This window comes from Vombatus ursinus, unplaced genomic scaffold (assembly GCF_900497805.2).
Source record: "Vombatus ursinus unplaced genomic scaffold, bare-nosed wombat genome assembly UNPS02014894.1, whole genome shotgun sequence".
NCBI classification, from domain to species: domain Eukaryota; kingdom Metazoa; phylum Chordata; class Mammalia; order Diprotodontia; family Vombatidae; genus Vombatus; species Vombatus ursinus.
The window spans coordinates 2,818,377-2,839,614 of record NW_020954672.1 but is presented as its reverse complement, the minus strand read 5'-3'; the positions used below and the strand labels follow the sequence as shown (position 1 = coordinate 2,839,614).

The 21,238-nt window shown below is 41.4% G+C and overlaps 2 protein-coding genes across 3 annotated transcripts in view; both read right to left on the bottom strand.

The window, feature by feature from the left end:
• Nucleotides 1-21,238, bottom strand: part of LOC114028696 — a 468,075-nt gene that overhangs the window by 105,270 nt on the left and 341,567 nt on the right. The window lies entirely within an intron of this gene.
• Nucleotides 17,344-21,238, bottom strand: part of LOC114028695 (immunoglobulin lambda-1 light chain-like) — a 94,035-nt gene continuing 90,140 nt past the window's right edge. For both annotated transcript variants that reach the window (XM_027842973.1, XM_027842974.1), the window contains exons 6-8: nucleotides 19,112-19,153; nucleotides 17,821-17,934; nucleotides 17,344-17,439 (exon numbers count right to left, since the gene is read on the bottom strand). In XM_027842973.1, the coding sequence (XP_027698774.1) occupies nucleotides 17,822-17,934; nucleotides 19,112-19,153 (155 nt within the window). In that variant the 3' untranslated portion in view covers nucleotides 17,344-17,439; nucleotide 17,821. The remainder of the gene's footprint in view (nucleotides 17,440-17,820; nucleotides 17,935-19,111; nucleotides 19,154-21,238) is intronic.

The following is a 21,238-nucleotide window of genomic DNA, read 5'->3' as shown; positions in this document are numbered from 1 at the left end:
CCCATAGTCCAACCCTTTACTAACCATGAACAATTTTTCTTTCATCATTGATGAGGGTCAGGGGCTGGGCTACTATTTTGGGGAGTACAGAAGGGTCAGAAGGAGCACCTAGGACTAAAAGTCCAGGCTCTATCTGCAGAGTCAGATTTGACTGCAGAGGCCAGAACTAGGAATAATAGGTTGAAATTGCAAAGAAACAAGTACAGGCTTGATATAAGGGGAAACTACACAATAATGGATACTAGCCAAAATGGAATGTGTTGCTTCAGAAGGTAGTAAAATTTTCAGCACTGAAGGTTTTCAAGTGGTTCCTGAATGAACAGATGTAGGGGAATATTTTGGAGGGGAATAATCTTGATTAGGTGACCTGTAAGTACCACCCCTCCCCTACTCTGAGGTTCTTAGTTGTGATAGCTAATTAGGGGATGTATGTGGTAGGCATATGCTAAGAGCAGGATGAAACCTTGCTAGTTCAGGTCCCAAGTTGGGATGAAATGAGGCACTCTTGGTCACTGAACAGTTAACTTAAGGAGTTTTACTTAGCCCAGCCATAGCAAGAATATGCATCCAGGATACAGTAGCACTTAGGTTCTACAGATATGTCCCCCTCCCCCATATGGAAATGTATCTGTTTATCTTGGCAGGATGTTGTGACTTGAGTGGTCTCCTGGCATTCACCTAATCTGAAGGGCCCCAACCCCACATTTTCTGCTGCCTGAGTGACTAGAAAGCCATATCAAATCAGTCAGAAGCCACGAGAAAGTTATTAGAGGAAGAGTTTGATCTTTGCACCACCTCACAGGCCAATCAGTTCCTGGTTTTGTTGGATTTTAGGGAAAATCTGGCCTGATCAATGTTAGGGCGGGGAGGGGGGCATCCTGGTAGATATTTGTTATATTACAACATAGATATTATGAATTTATTGGAAGTTGATACCTGTATGGGTAGGTATTGCAGCTTCTATGCCAATTATTGTGGGTAGAACTAAATGGAAGCTCTTAGAGTTACTCAAACAATCTCATGTAGTTAATATTAAATAATATAGGGTCCTGGAGGGATGGCTTATTAAAGCTTTTTCCTTCCTTGTAATTGAGATGAAGGAGACTGGAGAGTTTTGCTTTACAAACTCCCCTTATAATAACCGTATGTGGCCAACAAAGAAATTGGATGGTGCCTGGTGACTAATAGTATATTATCAGAAGCTGAATTAATCTGTTATCCCCTTTGCCATGGCCATTCCTGACTTTGCTAATGAGTTATACCAGGCAGCTCAGGGTGAAGCTAAGTGGTATGGGATTATTGATATTGCCAATGCCTTTTTTTTCAATTTCTGTGTCTGAGACAAGTTGGAGTAGTTTACTTTTATTTGGGAATTCAGTATACTTTCACCATCATTCTTCAGAGTTACTCGAATTATCCTTCATATTGACACAATTTGGTGAACACAGACCTGAAAGAGCCCCCACTTTCCAAGAGCATCAATATCCATGACTATACTGATGATGTAATGTTACCTTGGGCTGATGAGGCCATGGTAGTAGAGACCCTAGATCAGATGGTGGTTCATAAGATAGACAAGGGGGAGGGGAGATCAATCCTAAGGTTTAAGATCTAGCTCACTCAGTTAAGTTTTAAAAAATACAATGTATGGAAAGAACCAGACAATTCTTTATGTAGTCCATAATAGGCCCCCACAATTTAAAAAAAAAAGTCAGAGGGTGATTGGATTCCTCAGGCTCTGGACAACCCATATTCCCTACCTGAGTATTTCAATGATTTGCATTTAACGTCAATCATAAGTCTGTCTCTTTTGAGTGGTGATAGAAACAGGCTACAGTCTCGGGGGGGAAAAAAAGAACCACAGCAAAAACCTAAAGGTAGCTATCCAGCAGTCTCCTCCAAGCCTAGGGCCCATATGAGCCTGGGGGGACTATTTTCTTGGGAGGTTCAAGGCCTTCTCTCCCTGGTTCCCCAAGAAGTCCATATTCTTTTCCTGCATCCATTCTGCTTCTACCTTTGGTCCAAGCTAAACTTCCCTGGTCATTGTAGGAAATACTAGCTCTTATTTGCAGCATTTGTTAATTTCCAATGTACATACGCTCATGTGAAAATTTAACAATTGGCTCTCATGCACCAATTTCTATTCCTGGTACAGCCTGGGTTGCATCTCTTGGCCTCCTTCATTTGTCTTTTTGGGTGGGAAGAGTCATTTGCATTTGAGGTCAGAGGACCTCAAGGTTCAGATTCTGACTCTACTATTTGTATTCCATTCAACCAATTTTGTTTAAGCAGCTGCTATGAGCAAGGCGCTGTGCTTAATTCTGGGAATACAAAGACAAAAATGAAATAGCCTTTGCCCTCTTGGGACTTTCATTCTACTATGAGATAGGCAGGGGTCGGAAAAATAGGTATATGCTGGAACCAGCTTGTCTGAGCTCATGAGAGTTAATTGTTAAATTTGCAGTGTGAGCACAAGGAGTACACTTTGGCAATCAGCAAATGCTGCAGATCAGGACTTGATTTATTGTTTTGTTGATTACCTAGACTTAAAAAAGTGATGGAGAAAATGTTAATAATGTATATTAAACTTAAAAGTGTGTCCTCCATGCATCCCCTCCCCCATCTCCCAAAAGAGCCAGTTGTTAAACATTTATAGCACAATAGGCAGGGATGCCTCTCATGCACAGATAAGTATAATGGAAGTAATTTTAGACAGCAATTAACCACTGGGGGAGGGGGAGGGAAAGGAATCAAGGAAGGCTTCCCAGAGGAAGTGGCACCTGAGCTGAGCCTGGAACATAAGGATGCTAACAATGGAAGAAAGAATTGGCCCTCTGAGTTTGTTAGCTATCTTATCGGTCAGGCAGGTAGAGGGAAGAAACTGGGCAAGGTTGTGAGTGAGCTCTGACTTTTGTATCCTGATGGGAAAGCTGCCATAACAGGTGGGCAAACTGACAACCAGAGAGCTTGCTGCTGGGTGAGTCACTGCCCCTCTCTAGGCCTCAGTTTTCTCAGCTGTGAAATGGGGAAGTTTGGACTGAGTTACTTCCAAGTGCCTTTCCAATTCTAAATCCTGTGATAATAATAATAGCTAACACAGTATAGCACACTAAGTTTTGTAAAACACTTTACATTTGTTATCTCATTTGGTGTTCTCAACAACCCTGCGAGTTAGGTGCTATTATTACCTCCATTTTCAAATGGAGAAACAGAGAGCAGGCAGAGGTTAAGTGACTTGCCCAAAGTCACACAGCTAATATGTGTCTGAGGCAGGCTTGGAACTCTGATCCTCCTGACTCCAGGTTTAGTGCTCTATCCACTGCACCACATTGCCTTGTCTTGTTGTTAACATGTATCAGTAACAGGTCTTTCTTGGTATGCTTTTGCAGAACTCTAAGGAAAGCCTTCCTTTAATTTCAGCATCTTGCCTCCCGTACTGATGCTTGGTTTCTACCTTTTATTCACTGTGGAAGCTGAAGATTGATCCATGGGGAACCATTCAGTCCTTCCTGATTAAGTTTGCTTACCCATTATCAATTAACTTTTAAGAATTACCTATGTATATATAACATAGTAATTTAACATAACATATGCATGCAAATGAAGGCTTTTTTTTGACAGAGGGAATTTAAGGTAGAGAGATATAAGTGCTAGTCCCAAGGAGAGCCCTTGTGTTTAGGAAAATAAAGTTAATAATAAATATAAATAAATAAATAAAAAGTATAGTGAAAAATCTTAGGATCAGAAGAACTGGGTTCTGGTCTGGCCTATAAGACAAATGATTGGCCTTTCTGAGCTTCAGTTTCCTTAATGATAAAATGGGAAAAATACACAAATATTAAAAAATAAATATGTACTGTTTACCTCAAAGAGCTGTTGTGAGGGTGATGTCCTACAGACTTAAAACACAATGTAAGTGTGAGTTATACTACTACTACTGTTACTGCTACTGCTACTACTACTACTGCTACTACTACTGTTACTGCTACTGCTACTACTACTACTGCTACTACTACTGCTACTACTACTGCTACTGCTACTGCTACTGCTACTGCTACTACTACTACTACTACTGCTACTACTACTGTTACTGTTACTGCTACTACTGCTACTGCTACTGCTACTACTACTACTGCTACTACTACTGCTACTACTACTGCTACTGCTACTACTACTGCTACTACTACTGCTACTGCTACTGCTACTACTACTACTGCTACTGCTACTACTACTACTGCTACTACTACTACTACTACTACTACTGCTACTGCTGATGAATAGGTTCTGTGGGGTTAGAGGATGCTCCCCATTCTCCTCTTCCATTATTGTGCCTCTCCAGTCTTTCCTGAATCCAGCTGTGGTAATTTTCTAGAGTCTATACTTAGTTTATACTTAGTAAGGGTATGAATCTAGCCCTCAGCTCTGGCTGGAGTTCATCCTGTCCATATGATACCAGTTGGGTCTGGGTGGGCCAACTAGAGAAGAATTCATAGGTTCATAGATTTAGAGGTAAAAAAGACCTCAGAAATCACTTTGCACAATTATTTTACAGATGAGGAAACTGAGATGCAGAAAAATGAAGTGATTTATTCAAGGTCATCCAAGGTAAGTGGCAGAGACAGGCTTTGAACTCAGGACCTCTGACTCATAATTCAGCACTTTTCCTATAGCACCAGCCCCTCTTAGGATTTCAGGATAAGAAGCAATTAAAAAGCCTTGAATGTTGGAGGGCTCACCATATATCTGAATTAAGGAATGAACAATGGCTGATCATTTTCCTGTGATGACATATTCTGAAGTCCATAACCTTAGTGCAACCAGGATGTGACAACAACACCTTACATGCTCCTGTCTAAGCCAGATGAGCCTCCTTTCCTCAGTGTCTCACCAGTGCTTAGCATAGTGCTTGGCACATAGTAGGTGCTTGATAAATGATCATTGACTGACTGGTGTGTGTGTGTGTTTGTCTCTTCTAGTTTTTCCTTCTTTCTCTAGGTATACCAACCCCCTCCCCCTCTCTCTCCTTTAACTGGTCATAATAGGAAAATGAAGTTTATTTTTAGATAATGATTCCCATTTATCTAGTGCTTTAAGGCCTACAAAGCAATTTCCTCACAAATCCCTGTGAGGCAGGTAATAACTCACATTTATATAGTGCTTTAAATTTTATGATGCATTTTTCCTCACAATAACCCTGTAAGGTAGGTAGCTGAGATATTATGAGCTCCACTTGACAGATGATCACAAAACTATTCAGGATCAGAATCAAGATTTGAATCCAGGTCTCGACTCCAAATGCAGCTCTTTTCACTATACCACTCTACCTCTCTTTTAAAATCACGCCAAACAAAGCAACCCGTATTTCTGTATTGGGTAACATTTATGCTCCTATTATTCATTTAAAAGGCAGTTGAGTTACTTGCTTTATGTTGCTCTCCGAGGGGAAAAAAACCAATAAATGAAATTTCACTTAACTTTAATTGATTTGTTTCTGTGAGCCTGTGGCCCCTGATAGAAAAAAAAATTCTTTATTCCCGATCTATAAACACAGTTGCTGGGGTGGCAAATGTGTGCTTCTTCTAACAGAGTCTGAGAACTCTGGGCTTTTGGTGCTGATCCCCAGTGAGGATGGTTGGTTAGGTCTGGGCTGGTAGTGGTAGCAGCATTGAGTGGCACTGACTCAGAAAAAGGAGCGTTTGCAGCTGCCCTACGCTTGTTATTTATTAGCCCAGACCAGGGATGTGTGTGTGTGTGTGCGCGTGTGTGTGCGTGTGTGTGTGTGTGTGTGTGTGTGGCTACAGGGGGCTAATTTGAACTTTCCCTGATTTGGGAAGAAAAGGGACCAAGCATCTATTAAGCACTTAATTCGTTCTTGGAAGAGGCAGCTCGATGGCTCAGTGGATAGAATTCTGGACCTGAAAGAGAAACCAGATCAAGACCAGAATTCACAGCAAGGCCCAAAAGGGGCTATTAGGAAATAAGATCTGGGGTTTAAGCTGCAAGGGTTCACTAATAGGCAAATCAAGAAGACCTGAGTTCAAATCTAGCCTTAGACACTTGCTAGATGTATGACCTTGGGCAAGTCACTTAACCCTATTTGCCTCAGTTTCCTCATCTGTAAAATGAGCTAGAAAGGAAAATGGCAAACCATTCCAATATCTTTGCCAAGAAAACCTAATATAGGATCATGAAGAATTGGACATGACGAAATGACTGAACAACAACAATGTGGCAGGCATTATGGTAGGTGCTTTACAAGTATTATCTCATTTGATCCTCGTGACAACCGTGGGAGGTAGGTGCTATTATTACCCTCATTTTACAGATGAGGAAACTGAAGTGGGCAAAGGTTAAGTGACTTGTTCAGGGTCGTACAGCTAGGAAGTGTTTGAGGTCAGATTTGAACTCGGGTCTTTCTGACTCCAGGTCCGGTGCTTTATAAACTGCACCATCTCTGATTTGGGGAGTTGGGACCAGGTGAAGAAAGGGAAACTGGTGGCAGCTGAGAATTTTCTTTGCAGGTAGGGATCAGAATGTAGGTTGGAACCAGTCAAAAATTCCATTGAAAGGACCAGAGTAGGAGTCCTTGTTGGAAAGAGTAACCAGGTCAAGACCAGAATTCACAGCAAGGCCCCAAAGGGCTATTTGGAGATGAGGTCTGGGGTTTAAGCTGCAAGGGTTCACTAACAGGCAAGTCGCCGGGATCAAGGTAGGCAAGAAGCAATCTCCATTTGCTATACTCCATTCAGCATGGGCTCATGTTTTGTGTTTCTTTGTGTGTGTCTGGCCTCGTTCTTCGTGTGCTACAAAGCTACTTCAGCTGGAGAGTTGCTGCCCTCACTTTCCTTCACCAGATGGCTAACGGGGTCCATGACACCCCAAAATGTTAAGAGCTTCTGATCTATATAACAAGGGTGTAGATCTGCCTCTAAGCTCAGGCTGGATTCCAGCTCGTCCATAGGATATTCCTTTGGTCAGGGTGGGACAACCCAGGGAAGAATCTGTGGTTTCACAGATTCAGAAGCCATCTAGTCCAAACATTTTACAAATGAGGAAACTGAGGCCCAGCTGGTCTCATGTGGTACGTGTGCTAGAAATAAAATTGACTGGACTCTCTCTCCACATCCTTCCAACTTTTTCAGCCTTCTTCCATTCTACTGTTCTTTTCTCTTATTTCCTTGACCTCTGTCCTATTCTTCCCTTCATTCACCCTGCTCCCATTACCATTTCCTCCTATTGTCTCTCTGCTTTTTAACCTCTTTCTTCATCTCTATCCTTTCTTTCAAAATCGCCATCTGCATTTTCTTTTTTTTTTTTATTTTGGGGACTAGACTTGTGATTTCTTTGTGGTTGGGAGCTCCCAGAGAGGAAATTCCCTCTACCAATTTCTAGCTGTTACCTGTGATGCAACTTATAGGCTTCTAGAGAGTTGCCTGGGAGCAACAAGGGCCTAAGTGACTTTGCCCAGGGACCCTCAACTAGTACACATCAGAACTGGACTTGAACTCGGGTCTTCACTCCAGTCCTCTCATATGCCTTTAATCTTCTACAATAACAGAAAGATCAAAGGACCCTAGATTTAGAGCTGTGAGGGACTTCAGAGGTCATCTAGTCCAGCCCTCTCAAATTCTTGATTGATGAGGAAACCGATGTCCATAGAGCTTGTGACTTGCTCAAGGTCACGCAGGTAGTAAAGGGCAGAGGCTGGAACCTGAGTTCAGGCCTTTCTGACTTGAACCTCTACATTTTTTTTAACTGTACCAGGCAATATCATGGGACAAATCTGCTGCTTTTTTGTACCTTTAGGGGGAAAGGTGATAGCTGAATCTTTGTACTGGGGTCAGATGGCTATTTCCTTTCCTGGAGAAAACAGCTTTCCCTGGTTTGGGGCATCTTGTTCACAGAGTTACCTATTAATTGTTCCAAGAGCCTGTCAGGGCCCCTAAGGTCCCACCCTCTTCCTGTCAGAGGCTGACTCGGGCTCGTGGTGGTTTTCAGGAGTTCTGTCTTATTCTTTGTTCTCGATGCTGATACAGGGAAGGGAAATGTCTCTGATCTTGGCCTTAAGTTTTATTTTATTTTGTGAGTAAATTTATTTGTACGCATTCCTTTTGCCTATTTGCCCCAACTCTGCCTTTTTTACTTCTCTGCTGTCTGCCTCTGACTTGGTGTCTTCTTCTTCTTCTCCTCCTCCTCCTCTTCCTTCTTCTTCTTCTTCTTCCTCTTCTTCTTTTCTTCTTCTCTTCTTCTTCTTTTCTTCTTCTCTTCTTCTTCTCTTCTTCTTCTTTTCTTCTTCTTCTTCTTCTTCTTCTTCTTCTTCTTCTTCTTCTCCCCCTCCTCCTCCTCCTCCTCCTTCTTCTTCTCTTCCTCCTCCTCCTCATCTTCCTTCTTCTTCCTCTTCTTTTCTTCTTCTTCTCCTCCTCCTCCTCTTCCTTCTTATTATTCTTCTTCCTCTTCCTCTTCTTCTTCTTCTTCTTCTTCTCCTCCTCCTCCTCCTCCTCCTCCTCCTCCTCTATCCAGCTCTGCTTCAGCCTCACTTGACCCATCTGTCTCCTTCTTTTTCAGCTCAATTTCCATCAGTGGGTCATTCTCTTTCCTAATTATCTTTTTGCTCTTCTTCCCTGAGTCCTTCATGAAACTGGGTATGGTTTATGATTCACTTAATTGACCTGTTCTTACCTAGAGCAGAAAGTTTCCTGGTGCCTGGAGACTAGGGAATTCACGTTTTTCTCCCAACTTTTCTCTTCTGTCAATTTGCAGACAAAAGCATCAGGTGTAACAAAGTGATCCAGAGTTCTCCATATCAGGAGGTGGTATCAGGCAGCAAAGTGATTCTGTTCTGCAGACATGAGAGTTCGTATTCAGAACCATACTTATACTGGTATCGCATGCGGTCTGACTCTTCCATTGAGCCTATCCTGCATGGCTCTAGCAATTTCAATAGACATCTTGCCAAAGGAAAGTTTTCTGTGCAGCATAATAATGCCCAGAAAATCTTCAACTTGGTTATCTCTGAGGTGGGTCCTGAAGATGCAGCCTCTTATTACTGTGCCTTGTGCACGGAGGTGCAGGTGTCTTGGGGAGCTTTACAAATACTCCTGTTGACCCTGATCAGAACCACATGGGGAATTCCCTGTCACTCGGGGGCATACTTACTGTGAATGAGGAGAACTCAGTACCTCACAGCAAGTGACATCTAGTCCAGCCCCTTGAATCATAACCCTTAATTTTATAGATGAGGTAACTGAGGCTTAGACAAGTCAAGTCACTTATCCAAGGTCACACAAACAGGAAGCTTCAGAGACAGGTCTGATTCCTAGCCCAGTGTTTTTCTCTGCACAATTACCTTCTGTAGCATATTGTTATTGTTCAGTTGTGTCCAACTCTTTGTGACTCCATTTGGGATTTTCTTGGCAAAGACACTGGAGTAGTTTGCCATTTCCTTCTCCAGCTCATTTTACAGATGATGAAACTGAGGCCAATAGGGTGAAGTGACTTGTCCAGGGTCACACAGCTATTAAGTGTCTGAGGCCATATTTGAGCTCAGGAAGATGAGTCTTTCTGACTCTAAGTCCAGTATTGTATCTACTATGCCACCTAGTTGGCTTCATATTTCCCAGAAATAGTCTTTTGAAGTTCTTTGGCCTCTTTTCATTTCAGTCCTATTGGCATTTCCCCTACTTTGCTATGTTGGGCATTTGGATCTATTTTTTCAAAAGAAAAAATGAAATGGGAATGCCTAGGTAGATAGATCCATAATCTCATTAGAGGGGGTACACTTTCTCTGGTGTAGAGCACAGTCCTTTTATGCCTTTTAATTTTGTGTGATTTTTCTGGTGTTTCAGTTAATCCTCTACCTAAAATGCTAGAGGCTTTTCTGTGGATATTTTAATATCTCGGAAATACAAATGTAACAATTGGGCTGGATTCTTGAAGGCTATAGCAATGGATGGGAATACTGGAAAATATTGGAAAGTTTGGTCCTGATGGTGGGCTTTCTTGGCTAGCTGAGGACTAGTCTAGCCAAGCATGGAGACACTTAGCACCAGAAAAGTTGACTGAACTTTTTTGACTTGAGATGACCCTTGAGTCACAAGACAAACTTTCAAAAACATTTCTTTAAAAATTGTTTTACCTTATTTCTATTGATCTTTTGTTTTAACAGCATATTCATTTCCCAATATATCTCTCTCACCTCCCTTACCAATGAGCCATTCCTTGAAACAGAGATTATAAAACCAAGGGAAAAAAAGCAGTTCAGCAAAATTAACATGTTGACCATGTCTGACAGTATATGAAATATTCCACCCTCCTGGTCCTCTATCTATGCAGGAAAAGGAGGGAGGTGCATTTTCTCACTTGTGCTCTGAGGTCAATCTTGGTATTATACTTACAAAGTAGTCAGTTTTTTCTTAAAAGCATTTTTGACATTATTCTTCCTCAATTTTTAAATTTCCATTTTCCCCCTCTCCCATTCTCTCCCCATGAGGGACCTGAGTGAATATCAGTGATTTAAGAATGTTGAATTTGGAGTCAGAGGAAGTATGCTCAAATTTCAATTCTACTACTGACTAATAATTGTTTTTCTTTGGTTTCTTTTTGGCTCTCCGTTTTCTTATCTGAAAAATGAAGTGCATGGCCCAAAAGAGGAAAAAAAGGGTATGAAGCTTTGTAGGTATGTTCTGCCTCTAGAGGATACCATCTTTTCATTCTTTGCCCTGAAGAGCTGATGGGGCAATAGAGAAGTAGAATTTTAGAATGTTAGATTAGGAATGAACCTCAGAGATCATCTAGTCCAACTGCCCATTTGGCATATGAAGAAAATGAGACCCAGAGAGTTTAAACACCTTGTCCAAAGTCACATAGGTAGAAAGTGACTGACCCAGGACTTGACCTTGGGTGCTTTAATTCCATACTAATTAACCTTGAATGATGAAAATAGAAAGGACCTTAAAGGTTATCAAGTGCAACCCTTTCATTTTGCAGCTGAGGAAACTTGAGATCCAGAGAGGTTTAAACAGAAATAATGAATTCTAGCCCCATGGCTACCAGATTGTCATTTGGAGAAACTGAGTTATATTCTGACTGCTGACACAAGAGGAGGGAAGGCGTGCATACTTGTTCATTTGGAGTCAGAGGGAGTATGCTCAAATTTCGATTTTACTATTGACTAAATTGTTTTTCCTTGGTTTCTCTTTGGCTCTCAGGTTCCTTATCTGCAAAATGAGATGCATGGCCCAAAAGAGGAAAAAAAAAGAGTATGAAGCCAATAGTGGCTATTGTGAGTGTCGCTAGCACTGATGTATATAGAATAAAGCTTTGAAATATAGGGGAATCTCCATGTATACAGATATGGAGGCAAAGTGAGAGTGGCTCTATATCTTTCCTCTTAACTCGAGTGACTCCACCTTTAAACCCACCTCTACTTCAGTATAAATGAGCAGGCAGGTGTTCTTGCTTAGGTTTAGGTTTTCTCCCTTCACCCTTCTTTTTCAAGCTTGGCTCACAGACAAAGGACAGGCTCATTCAGTTGCAAGTCCCCAAGGCCAACACAGATGAGCAAGTACCAGTTCTCCCTCCTTAAACACAACAAACTGCAATTCCCAAGGCCAGTTCAAATAGTTTGTCATACAGACTACTGCCTCTCATTTTTCATTGACACTCTATATTCTGGTTAATCATGACTTATGAGGTTAGCTTACTTGGATGGCAGAGGAATGCTGTCATTCGTCCAACTTCTTCAAGTCATGTCCTATAATAAAAATAGAGCTTTCCCCCCTGACATATCTAGACTTTGAGATTTGGATCTCTTTACTATGACACCGGTTCATCTGACAGCCTGACCCTTGCTTAAGTGTGATTAAGGAAATTTTGGGAGCACTTGCAAACAAGGGGTGTAAAAGTAGAACATGCCAGTTGGTTAATTTCGAGCCCCTCCATGTTATCTGGTCTAAGTTGACAGCCAACTGTGCACCTTGAAGGAATCAACATTTCTATGATCTGATATCAGAAGTGATATGCTTCCTGGCCTTCATCTATCACTTACAGCCTCAGGCTAGAACAGGAGCTCAGACCTAAATTAACCTTCCAGGGCTGGGAGCCCCCGATGTTCCAGTGGTATAGTTGTTCATGCTCTCTCTCCACTGAAGCCCCTCTGAGCCAAAGGTGTGGTGAGGATGCCACCAGACTTCTATGCACCCTCTCTTCTCTTGACATCCATGGTGATTTAGAAGCCTGTAGAAAGGATTGTGTAGTTATATCAACCTCTCCCTTTAGGCATTCCATTTTAGGAGAGACATTGAAAAACTGAAGTGCAGCCAAAGGAGGTTGCTGCTTCCAGTGTGTCCAGGTTAATTTGGTAAGGAAACTTGAAATACTGTCACGTGAGGACTGGTCAAAGGAATTAGGAATATTTAGTATGGAGAAATGAAAACTCGAGGTGAGCATTGGAGATGCCTTCAGATATCTTAAAGGTTGTCTTCTGGAAGGGGGATCAATCAATGAATAAACATTTATTAAGCACTTAATATGTGATAGGAATGATGCTAAGCACTGTGGCAAAAAGGCAAAAGACAGCCCCTGCCCTCAAGGAGCTTACAATCTAATGGGGGATTAACACATAGAATAAGATAACATACAGAATAGAATAACACACAGAAAGAAATGGAAAAGTGGGCGTCAGGGTGGGGAGGGCAGATTTGTCTACCAGTAGCTGGGTGGATAATGACCAGGTGACTACAGTGGGCCCCTCCCTGAAATGGAGGATCTGTGAGGAGCTATAACATGCCCACCTTTTACCCTCTCCAATCAGATTTTTTTTTTTTTAAAGGAGACTAGATAGTAAAGTAGGTAGAGCACTGAATTTGGTTTCAGGAAAACCTGGATTCTAATTCTGCCCCTAACACTTACTAGCAGCATGGTCATGGGCAAGTCACTTAATGTCTCTGAACCTCAATGTCCTCATCTGTAAAATGGGGATAATAATATGAGTGGTAGCTACTTCTTAACTCACAAGATTGTTGTGAGGCTTAAATGAGATAATAGCTCACGTAAAGTGCTTTGTAAATTTTATAGTACTACATAAATAATTATTTTATCTCTTCTCTTATCTCTAGAAAACAAAATTTCATGGAGGCTTACTGGAAGAACTTTCTGGGTTCCAGAATGGGTTATTGACAGATATTGTAAGATTTCTTTTTGCATGGAGGCCTTTAACACAGGACAGGTTCTTATCTGTAGGAATGATACATTACCTCAAATTGTGGTCTGTGGACCTTTGGGAGTCCCTGAGATTTTCTATTTTCATAATAATACAAAGATGTTATTTAGCTTTGAAATACTCCTCTTCTTTCCCATTTATACAGGTGTGGGCCCTGATTTTCTACACATATTTTAACCAAAACAACATATCACAACAATTGAATGCAGAAGAGTATATGAGAATCCAGATGTCTTCCATTAAGCAAGATATTAAGGAGATTGTCAAAATATGTAAAATTGTGCCTGCTCTTCTTGCCAAATTTTTTTTTGAAAACATAATTTTTTTGTAAAAAATGTTATGTATGTTAACATGCAATAGATTTGTTATTATTATTTTAAAATGAATAAGCATTTAAAAATGCTATCAGTCTTAATTTCTAATACAGCCAATATCAGTAACTATAACCCATCTAAACAAAAACTCTTTGGGGTCATCACTTTTAAAGAGTATAAAGGAGTCCCGAGACCAAAATGTTTGAGAACCACTGCATTTGAGTATAAGCTCCTTGAGAGTAGGGACTATCTTTTGCCTTTCTTTACATTCCCAGTGCTTGGCGAAGTGCCTGGCACATAGCAGGTACTTAATGCTAGCTGACAGACTGATTTTGGGGTGAGAGATTACTTATTGGCCCTGCAAAGGGCCCTATTATAACTTATATGATACTTATAAATTATAAGAATTTATAAGCCCATCATATGGGAAGTGGCTTTTCTCTGAAAAATAAAAACCATATCTTATAGTTGAGATGAACCAAAGTGTGGTAAAATTAATTATTCAGTTTAGATAGCCAGGCTCTGTCCTCATTTTAGGGAGGCAACTTAATCTAGTGGAAAGAACTCAAGGTTGAGACTTTTGATAGCTAGGTTTGAATTCCCTTGCCTTACTGACTTCATGCAGGTTATATAGCCTTTTTTTTCCCTTTTGAGGCAGTAGGGTGAAGTAACTTGCCCAGGGTCACACAGCTAGTAAATGTCAAGTGTCTGAGGCCAAATTTAAACTCAGATCTTCCTGAATCCAGCCAGTGCTCTATCCACTGCACCATCTAGCTGTCTCTATATAGCCTTTCTTCACATCATTGTGTACCTCTTCCCTCATCCCAACCAAATGAAAATGAAGATGATGCTATATATACTGACTACCTCCTAGCCCTATTGGGAAAGTGACCTTGTGTATTACACTTATCCTTTCTGAGCCTTGGTGTTCTAATCTGCAAAGTGGAGATAATGATACCTATAGGGTCTGCCACACATGGTTCTTGGTAAGGATTAAGTGAGATAAGGTGGGTAAAGTATTTATCAATCTTTAGGTGCTATCTAAATGCTGATTCTTGCTGCTGTTGCTACAATTATGTGTTCAACCATTTTCAGTCATGTCTGACTCTTTGTGATCCCATTTGGGGTTTTCTTGGCAAAGATACTGGAATGGTTTACTTTCTTCTCCAGCTCATTTTATAGACAAGGAACTGAAACTAACAGGGTTAAATGAGTTGCTCAGGGTCACACAGTTAGTAAGTGTCTGAGGTTGGATTTGAACTCAAGAACATGAGTCTTCCTGACTACAGGGCCAGCACTCTATAGACTGCACCACCTAGCTGCCCATAACAATTGCAACATGTGTAAATACACTTTAGAAGATGCAGGCAAGGCATAACAGTAATGGGCTCATTGAGTTGCCTGGGCCTGAATGATTTGTATTAGAGACTAGTTCTTACCCTTTCTTGGGTTAGGGACTCTTCTGGCAGTCTGACAAAGCCTGGAGAGCCCTTCTTAAAATAATGATTTTAATGCATAAAATAAAACAAAATACATAGGATTATAAAAAAAAACAACAACTCAAAGGTTAGTGAAATAAGGTAGTTTTTTCCCCATTCACATTCACAGAGCTGGCCCTTGTAGATCCTGGGTTAAGAACCCTTGTTCTAGACAGTTTTGAGTTTCCCTGGTTAATTTGTTTTGTCTGTATAGACCTGGTTGGGAGTCTAGCCCCTCAGTGAGAAAATGACCTTTTATGGCTACCTCTAGGTACCTGTTCTCTTACTGATAGCCAGAAAATTTTTCTTTCCCACCAGCCTCTACCATGGCCCCCAGTCTTTGAGATTCTGATGTCAGAGCGGTTAAGCCCGGAAAGATCTGCAAACTTGCTGAGGCAGGGGAAACAGAAACTTGTGAGTCATATCAAGTGATCCTGATAGTGCTGTTATCGGAAGGAAACCTGGGGGCTGGGTCTCAGGAAGCTGTGGTGTGAGCTTGGGGTGCTCAGCTCTGATTCAGCTTGACTAGCAGTGAGCTGAGCAATCTTCGAGGCCCACCCAGTCCTTTTGATGTGGTCTGCAAATGACTTAGAACCCCAGGAGACAGGAAGCACAAAACACCATTTAGTACATGTAGTAGAGACAGCATCTTAGAGAAACAGCAGAAGGTGTATTAATACCATAAGCAAAAGAATCAGGACCTATTTTCTCCCAAAGCATCCTTGTCCTTGGAATCTCTTGTTAGTTGAGGATCTAGCCTGAGTAACAGCTACTAGGTCTTGCTGTGTCACCACAAAGTCAGTAAATGTGCTTCTAGTGAGGGAAATTCAGCACTGGATGCTGTGACCTGAAGGTGTTATTTCTACTCTGAGTTAACTAGATTTTGGGAAGTAAGACATGGTCCTCCCTCCTCTAAATATCGGTCTCTCTTTGGAAACACCAAGATAAATGTCTGCCTAAGCTTTTTGGTGACTCTGTAATATGTAATATGTTTGTGAAGAGCTAAGTAAATTGAATGGTTCTAGGAGAGAAAGAAGAGTTTTGGTGGGTTGTAGGCTCAATATCATTCAACAGCGTGACATGACAGCCAAACCAGGTAGACTTTGGCTACATTAATAGGTACACATACAGTGTCCAGAATGGGAGATTCCACTGTACTCTGCCTTGGAGGGACATAGACAAAGTGGAACATTCCCAGAGGAGATTGACCAGTGAAATGAGAATCAACAAGTCAAGTCAACAAGCATTTATTAAGTGCCTACTTATATTCCAGACACTGTACTAAGCTCTGAGAATACAAAGAAAGGCAAAAAATACAAGTTGACTATAAACCAGGCCATATAAAGATGAGTTGAAGGAATTGGGGATATTTAGCATAGAGAAGAAAAGACTTTGGGGCAAGGGGAACTATATATTAAAATATTTGAAGGGCTGTTACATAGAAAAGAGATTAGATTAATTCTTTTTAGCCCCTTTAGGAAGAGCTGTGGGGAACAGAGGGTAAAGAGTTAAATGAGGCAGTTTCAGTTTATTATAAAAACACTTCCTAATAATTATAGCTACACAAAAGTTAAATAATAATAATAATTGATAAAATAATGGATTTAGAGCAGGAAGGGACTTTGGAAGTCCAGCCCTGTCATTTTACAGAAGAAGAAATTGAAGCCTAGATAAGTTAAATGTGACCTTTGCCCAGGGTCACAAACTAGTTAAGTATCTGAGTCAGAATTCAAACCCACTTCTTCCTGATTCTAACTCCAGTGCTCTAATACCCTGCTCACCCTTCACTATTCAATGCTGCCTCAAATGGGCTGCCTCATGAGGTAATGAGTTCCTCATCACTAGATGTCTTTAAGTAGAGGCTAAACAGTTATTTGTCAGGGATGTTGAATTCATACTGCAAGTAGGGGTTGGTTGAAATGAACTCTGGGGTCTTTTCTAGGTCCAGGGTTCTAGAAAAAAGGGACTTTCTGACACTACCCCTTTTGTGGATGCCAAGGTGAGCACAGAGAAGATGGGTACATTGGGAAGAGTGGGTGTGGGGTTTGGGACAAACCTGAACCTTTTCCTTTCTCCCATTGGTTCAAATTCTGGAGGCAGTGGAGATCAGAAGGGTGGGAAAACACTTTTCAAGTGTCTGAGTCTGATAGCCAAAGTGATGAAACAATTCCATTTCCCTTTTCAAAGTTATAGAAATGCATCAGTATATAGAACAGAAGAGTCAACCACCTCCTCCAGGACTATCTTTCCACCTGGCTTTGAAGAGAGTTGAGTCTAATTTTTCCAAAGCAAAAGCAGTTAGGGAAAAAAAAAAACCTGCCGGTCGAAACAGTTAGCCACAGAGCCATTTATATCACAGTAAGGGGAAGTCAAGGGAAAACATCTCAGTGGATCCTTGGTTTCTTTATTCCCTGTGCTGTAGACAAGCCTGCAAGTAAAGGAGAATGATCAGTCAATAACCTGTCCTTTGGAAGCACTTTGGTGTAGCCTGATGAAAAGTTTAAAAGTATTGGGTTAGCCCAACCTCCCATGTCTGAAGCTTGGGGAGCCTGGGGACAGGACCTAGGATTAGGGAATATTTGGTCAAGTGTTTGTATGCCAGGAGGAAGGCAAAGGAGCAAGGGATGGGAGTCTTGGAGGCAAAGAAGTAGAGGTTAAACATGTTCACTAGCCAATGGCCCAATGGCCCTAGCAAGTGTCATGTGAAGTGAGCAATTAAAACAGCCTGACTCTCATGTTGCTTCTTCTGTGAGGGTCCCTCAGTTTGAGTGGAAAGGGGGTAGTGAGTATGACTGATTTTTATTCTCACCTTAGGGTAAAAAACATTTGATTGTCAAGAAAAAGTTGACAGCGATGCTCTTGGCAAGCAGCACACGGAGCCCCAGCAGGGTGATGGACAGCAAGTTCACTTTCTCAATTTGTACTATTGAAGAGGAAAATTAGCAGAGTGGCATTGATGGCGACTAGATTCCAGCCCAGAATAAGGCACTCAATGATGACTCTGTCCTTCCTGTGCCCTGAATTACTCTTTTGTTCCCTGCCTGTAACCAAACTTATTCTTAGGCAACATCCCAGAGATGTAAGTCTCTGCTGGGGTGCTCCCAATCAAGAGCTTCTCTGGGATTCACACTCTCAGACAGTCCAAGCAGCTCTGCAAGGGGTCCCAGAGGCTGTAGATTTGGACGGGGCTTCAGAGGTTGTCTAGTCCAATGCCCTCATTTTACAGATGAGGAAACTGAGGCACAGAAAGTTCAAGTGAATAGTCCAAAATCATGCAGACAATAAGAGAATGAGTCAGGATTTGAACCTAGGTCATCTGACTCTAAATCTAGTGCTCTTTTTATTGTTGTCTCCTTTTACAACAAACCTTTATTAAGTGCCTACTATGTGCCAAGTGCTATATAGTAGATTCTGGGGATATAAAGAACAAGAAACAGATCTTGCTCTCAAGGAGCTTACCTTGGGTTGTTGGAAAATAACATGCAAATAGAAAATTAAATTCTTCCTTCTTTCCTTCCTTCTTTCCTTCCCTCCTTCCTTCCTTCCTTCCTTCCTTTCTTTCATCTACCTACCTTTCTATCTTGAGGTAGTTAGGTAGAGTAGTGATTAAAGCACTGGACTTGGAGTCAGGAAGACCTGAGTTCAAATCTAGTTTCAGACACTTACTGGCTGTGTGGCACTGGGTCACTTAACTTTTGTCTGACTCAGTTTCTTTATCTGCAAAATGAGGCTAATAAAAGCACCTACTTTGTAGGGTTGTTGTGAGGATCAAATGAGATATTTAAAAAGCATTCTATAAATACTACTACTACTACTACTATATATATATATATATATATACACACACACACACATATATATATGTACACACACACACACACACACACACATATATACAAACACACACAAGTAATTTCCGGAAGTACTACCAAGTGTGGGGGGGGATTAATTGATGTAGACTCCCATATTTCTTAGGTAAAGTTTCTTTGTTGGTCTCTATTTTCAGCTGTTTTTGGTCCCCCCTCTCACTCCATATGGGAACTACAGAATTTGGTCTTCAATTTCTTCTGCCCCCATTTGAACCCTTTACTGAAACTTACCTGTGGATTTGGGGCACTCTTGGCCAATGGGTTCTTCTAGGTCTAGAAAGAATGAAATAAAAACATAAGAGGCTCTGTAGAATACAAAGGCAATCATAGAATTTCAGAGCTCAAAGGCATCATCTGATCCAACCCCTCAAATTTACAGACAAGGTAAATAAGGCCTAATGAGGTTGAGTAACCTTAAAACTTCCTCTCTCCTCTGGGAGCTTGTTCTATTAATCATTCTCTCATCCATCTTCAGTTGCTCCCTTTCTGTTGGCCTTTCATCCCTTCCTATATATATGCTCAGATCTGTCCTGGCCTATAACATTTTTTCCCTGACCATGCTACCTTCCTATTTTCTCTCCTACACTCCTAAATTTCTAGAAAGAGTAGTTTATACTCCTTACCTTCACTTCCTCACCTTGCATTTATCAGTTGACATGCATTTGGTGCTAGGTGGGGCAGCCAGGTGGCTCAGTGGATGGATAGAGCGCTGGCCCTGGAATCAGGAGGACCTGAATTCAAATCCAGCCTCAGACATTTATTGGCTGTGTGACCTTGGGCAAGTCATTTTACCCTCTTTGCCTCAGTTCCTTATCTGTAAAATGAGCTGGAGCAGGAAATGGCAAACTACTTCAGTATCTTTGCCAAGAAAACCCCAAATGACTGAAACGACTCAACAACAAAGCTTGACTGCAGCAGCAACAGCAATAACAAAAACAAGTACTTTGAGGTTTGCAAAGAGGTTTTACCTATGCTATCACATACTATGTGTCCGTCACTGTGCTCTGAGGCTACAAAGGAAGTAAAAAAACCTGGTTACTACCCTCAGGAAGCTTACAATGAGGGACAATGCATAGAGAACTAGGTATATTTTACGATATGTAGAGAGTAGATAGAAGGTAATGTTAGAGGGGCCTGCTAGGAGCACCAGAAAAGACCTCATGCTGAAGCTGTGCCTTGAGTTGAATCTGAAAGGAATCCGGGGATTCTAGGAAGTGGTGGTAAGGAGGGAGAGCATTCCAGATATTAGGGTTTGGCAGTACAAAGGCACGAAGAACCGTGTAGAACTTAGCTTCCAATCTCACAGAAAGGTTGGGAAATTACTTTTTCAAAAGTCATCAGCAGCTTTTTAATTGTGAAAACCAACATCCTTTCCCCCAGTCCTCATCATTTTTCTGCAGCATTGAATACCATTGAGTTCTTCCTCCTCCTGGAAATCCTCCCCATTTATAACTTCTATTACACTTATCTTTCTCACTTCTACTTTTCTGACTGCTTTTTCTCAGTCTCATTTGCTGGGTCATGGTCTTACTGCCCCCTAGGTCTATGTCCCTTGCAAGGCTTTGTCTTCCCTCTTTGGGATTTTTTCCGTTCCCAAGGCTTTAATTACTACTTCTATGCAGATGAGTACCAGTCCCATTAGCTCCAACTGCATGATGGATAGGATGTTCTCTCTCTCTCTCTCTCTCTCTCTCTCTTTCTCTCTCTCTCTCTCTCTCTCTCTCTCTCTCTCTCTGCATTTCGGTGAGGCAATCAGGATTAAGTGACTTGCCCAGGGTCACACAGCTAGTAAGTGTCAAGTAGTCAAGTATCTGAGGCTGGATTTGAACTCAGGTCCTCCTGACTCCAAGGCCAGAGCTCTATCCACTGCACCACTTATCTGCCCCTTGTGCCTTTCTCTTTATAGCACAGCCATTCTTCCAGAAATTTAGGCTCAAAAACTAATTCATCCTTTGACTCTTCCCTCTCCTTCCCCTCTGCCCCTGTCAAATTCAACTAGTGGCCAAGTCCTACTTATTCTATCTCCATAATATCCTTCATGGCTATCCCTTTCTCTCAACTCACTGCCACTATCCTGGTTCAGGCCCATTTTGCTTGATTCATTGCATCCCACTAACTCTTTGCCCTAGTCTCCTTCTCCTCCAATTTATATTTCCCACAACTTCAAATAGTATCTTCCTAATGCAAAATTCTGACTCTGAATCATCAATGGCTCCCTATTACCTATGGGAAAAATATAAACTTTACAGTCTGGCATTTAAGGTCATATACATTTTAGCTCCAATCTAGGTGTCTAAACTTATTTCATATTACTACCATTAATGTATTCCATATTCCAGCCAAAATAGATCACTAGCT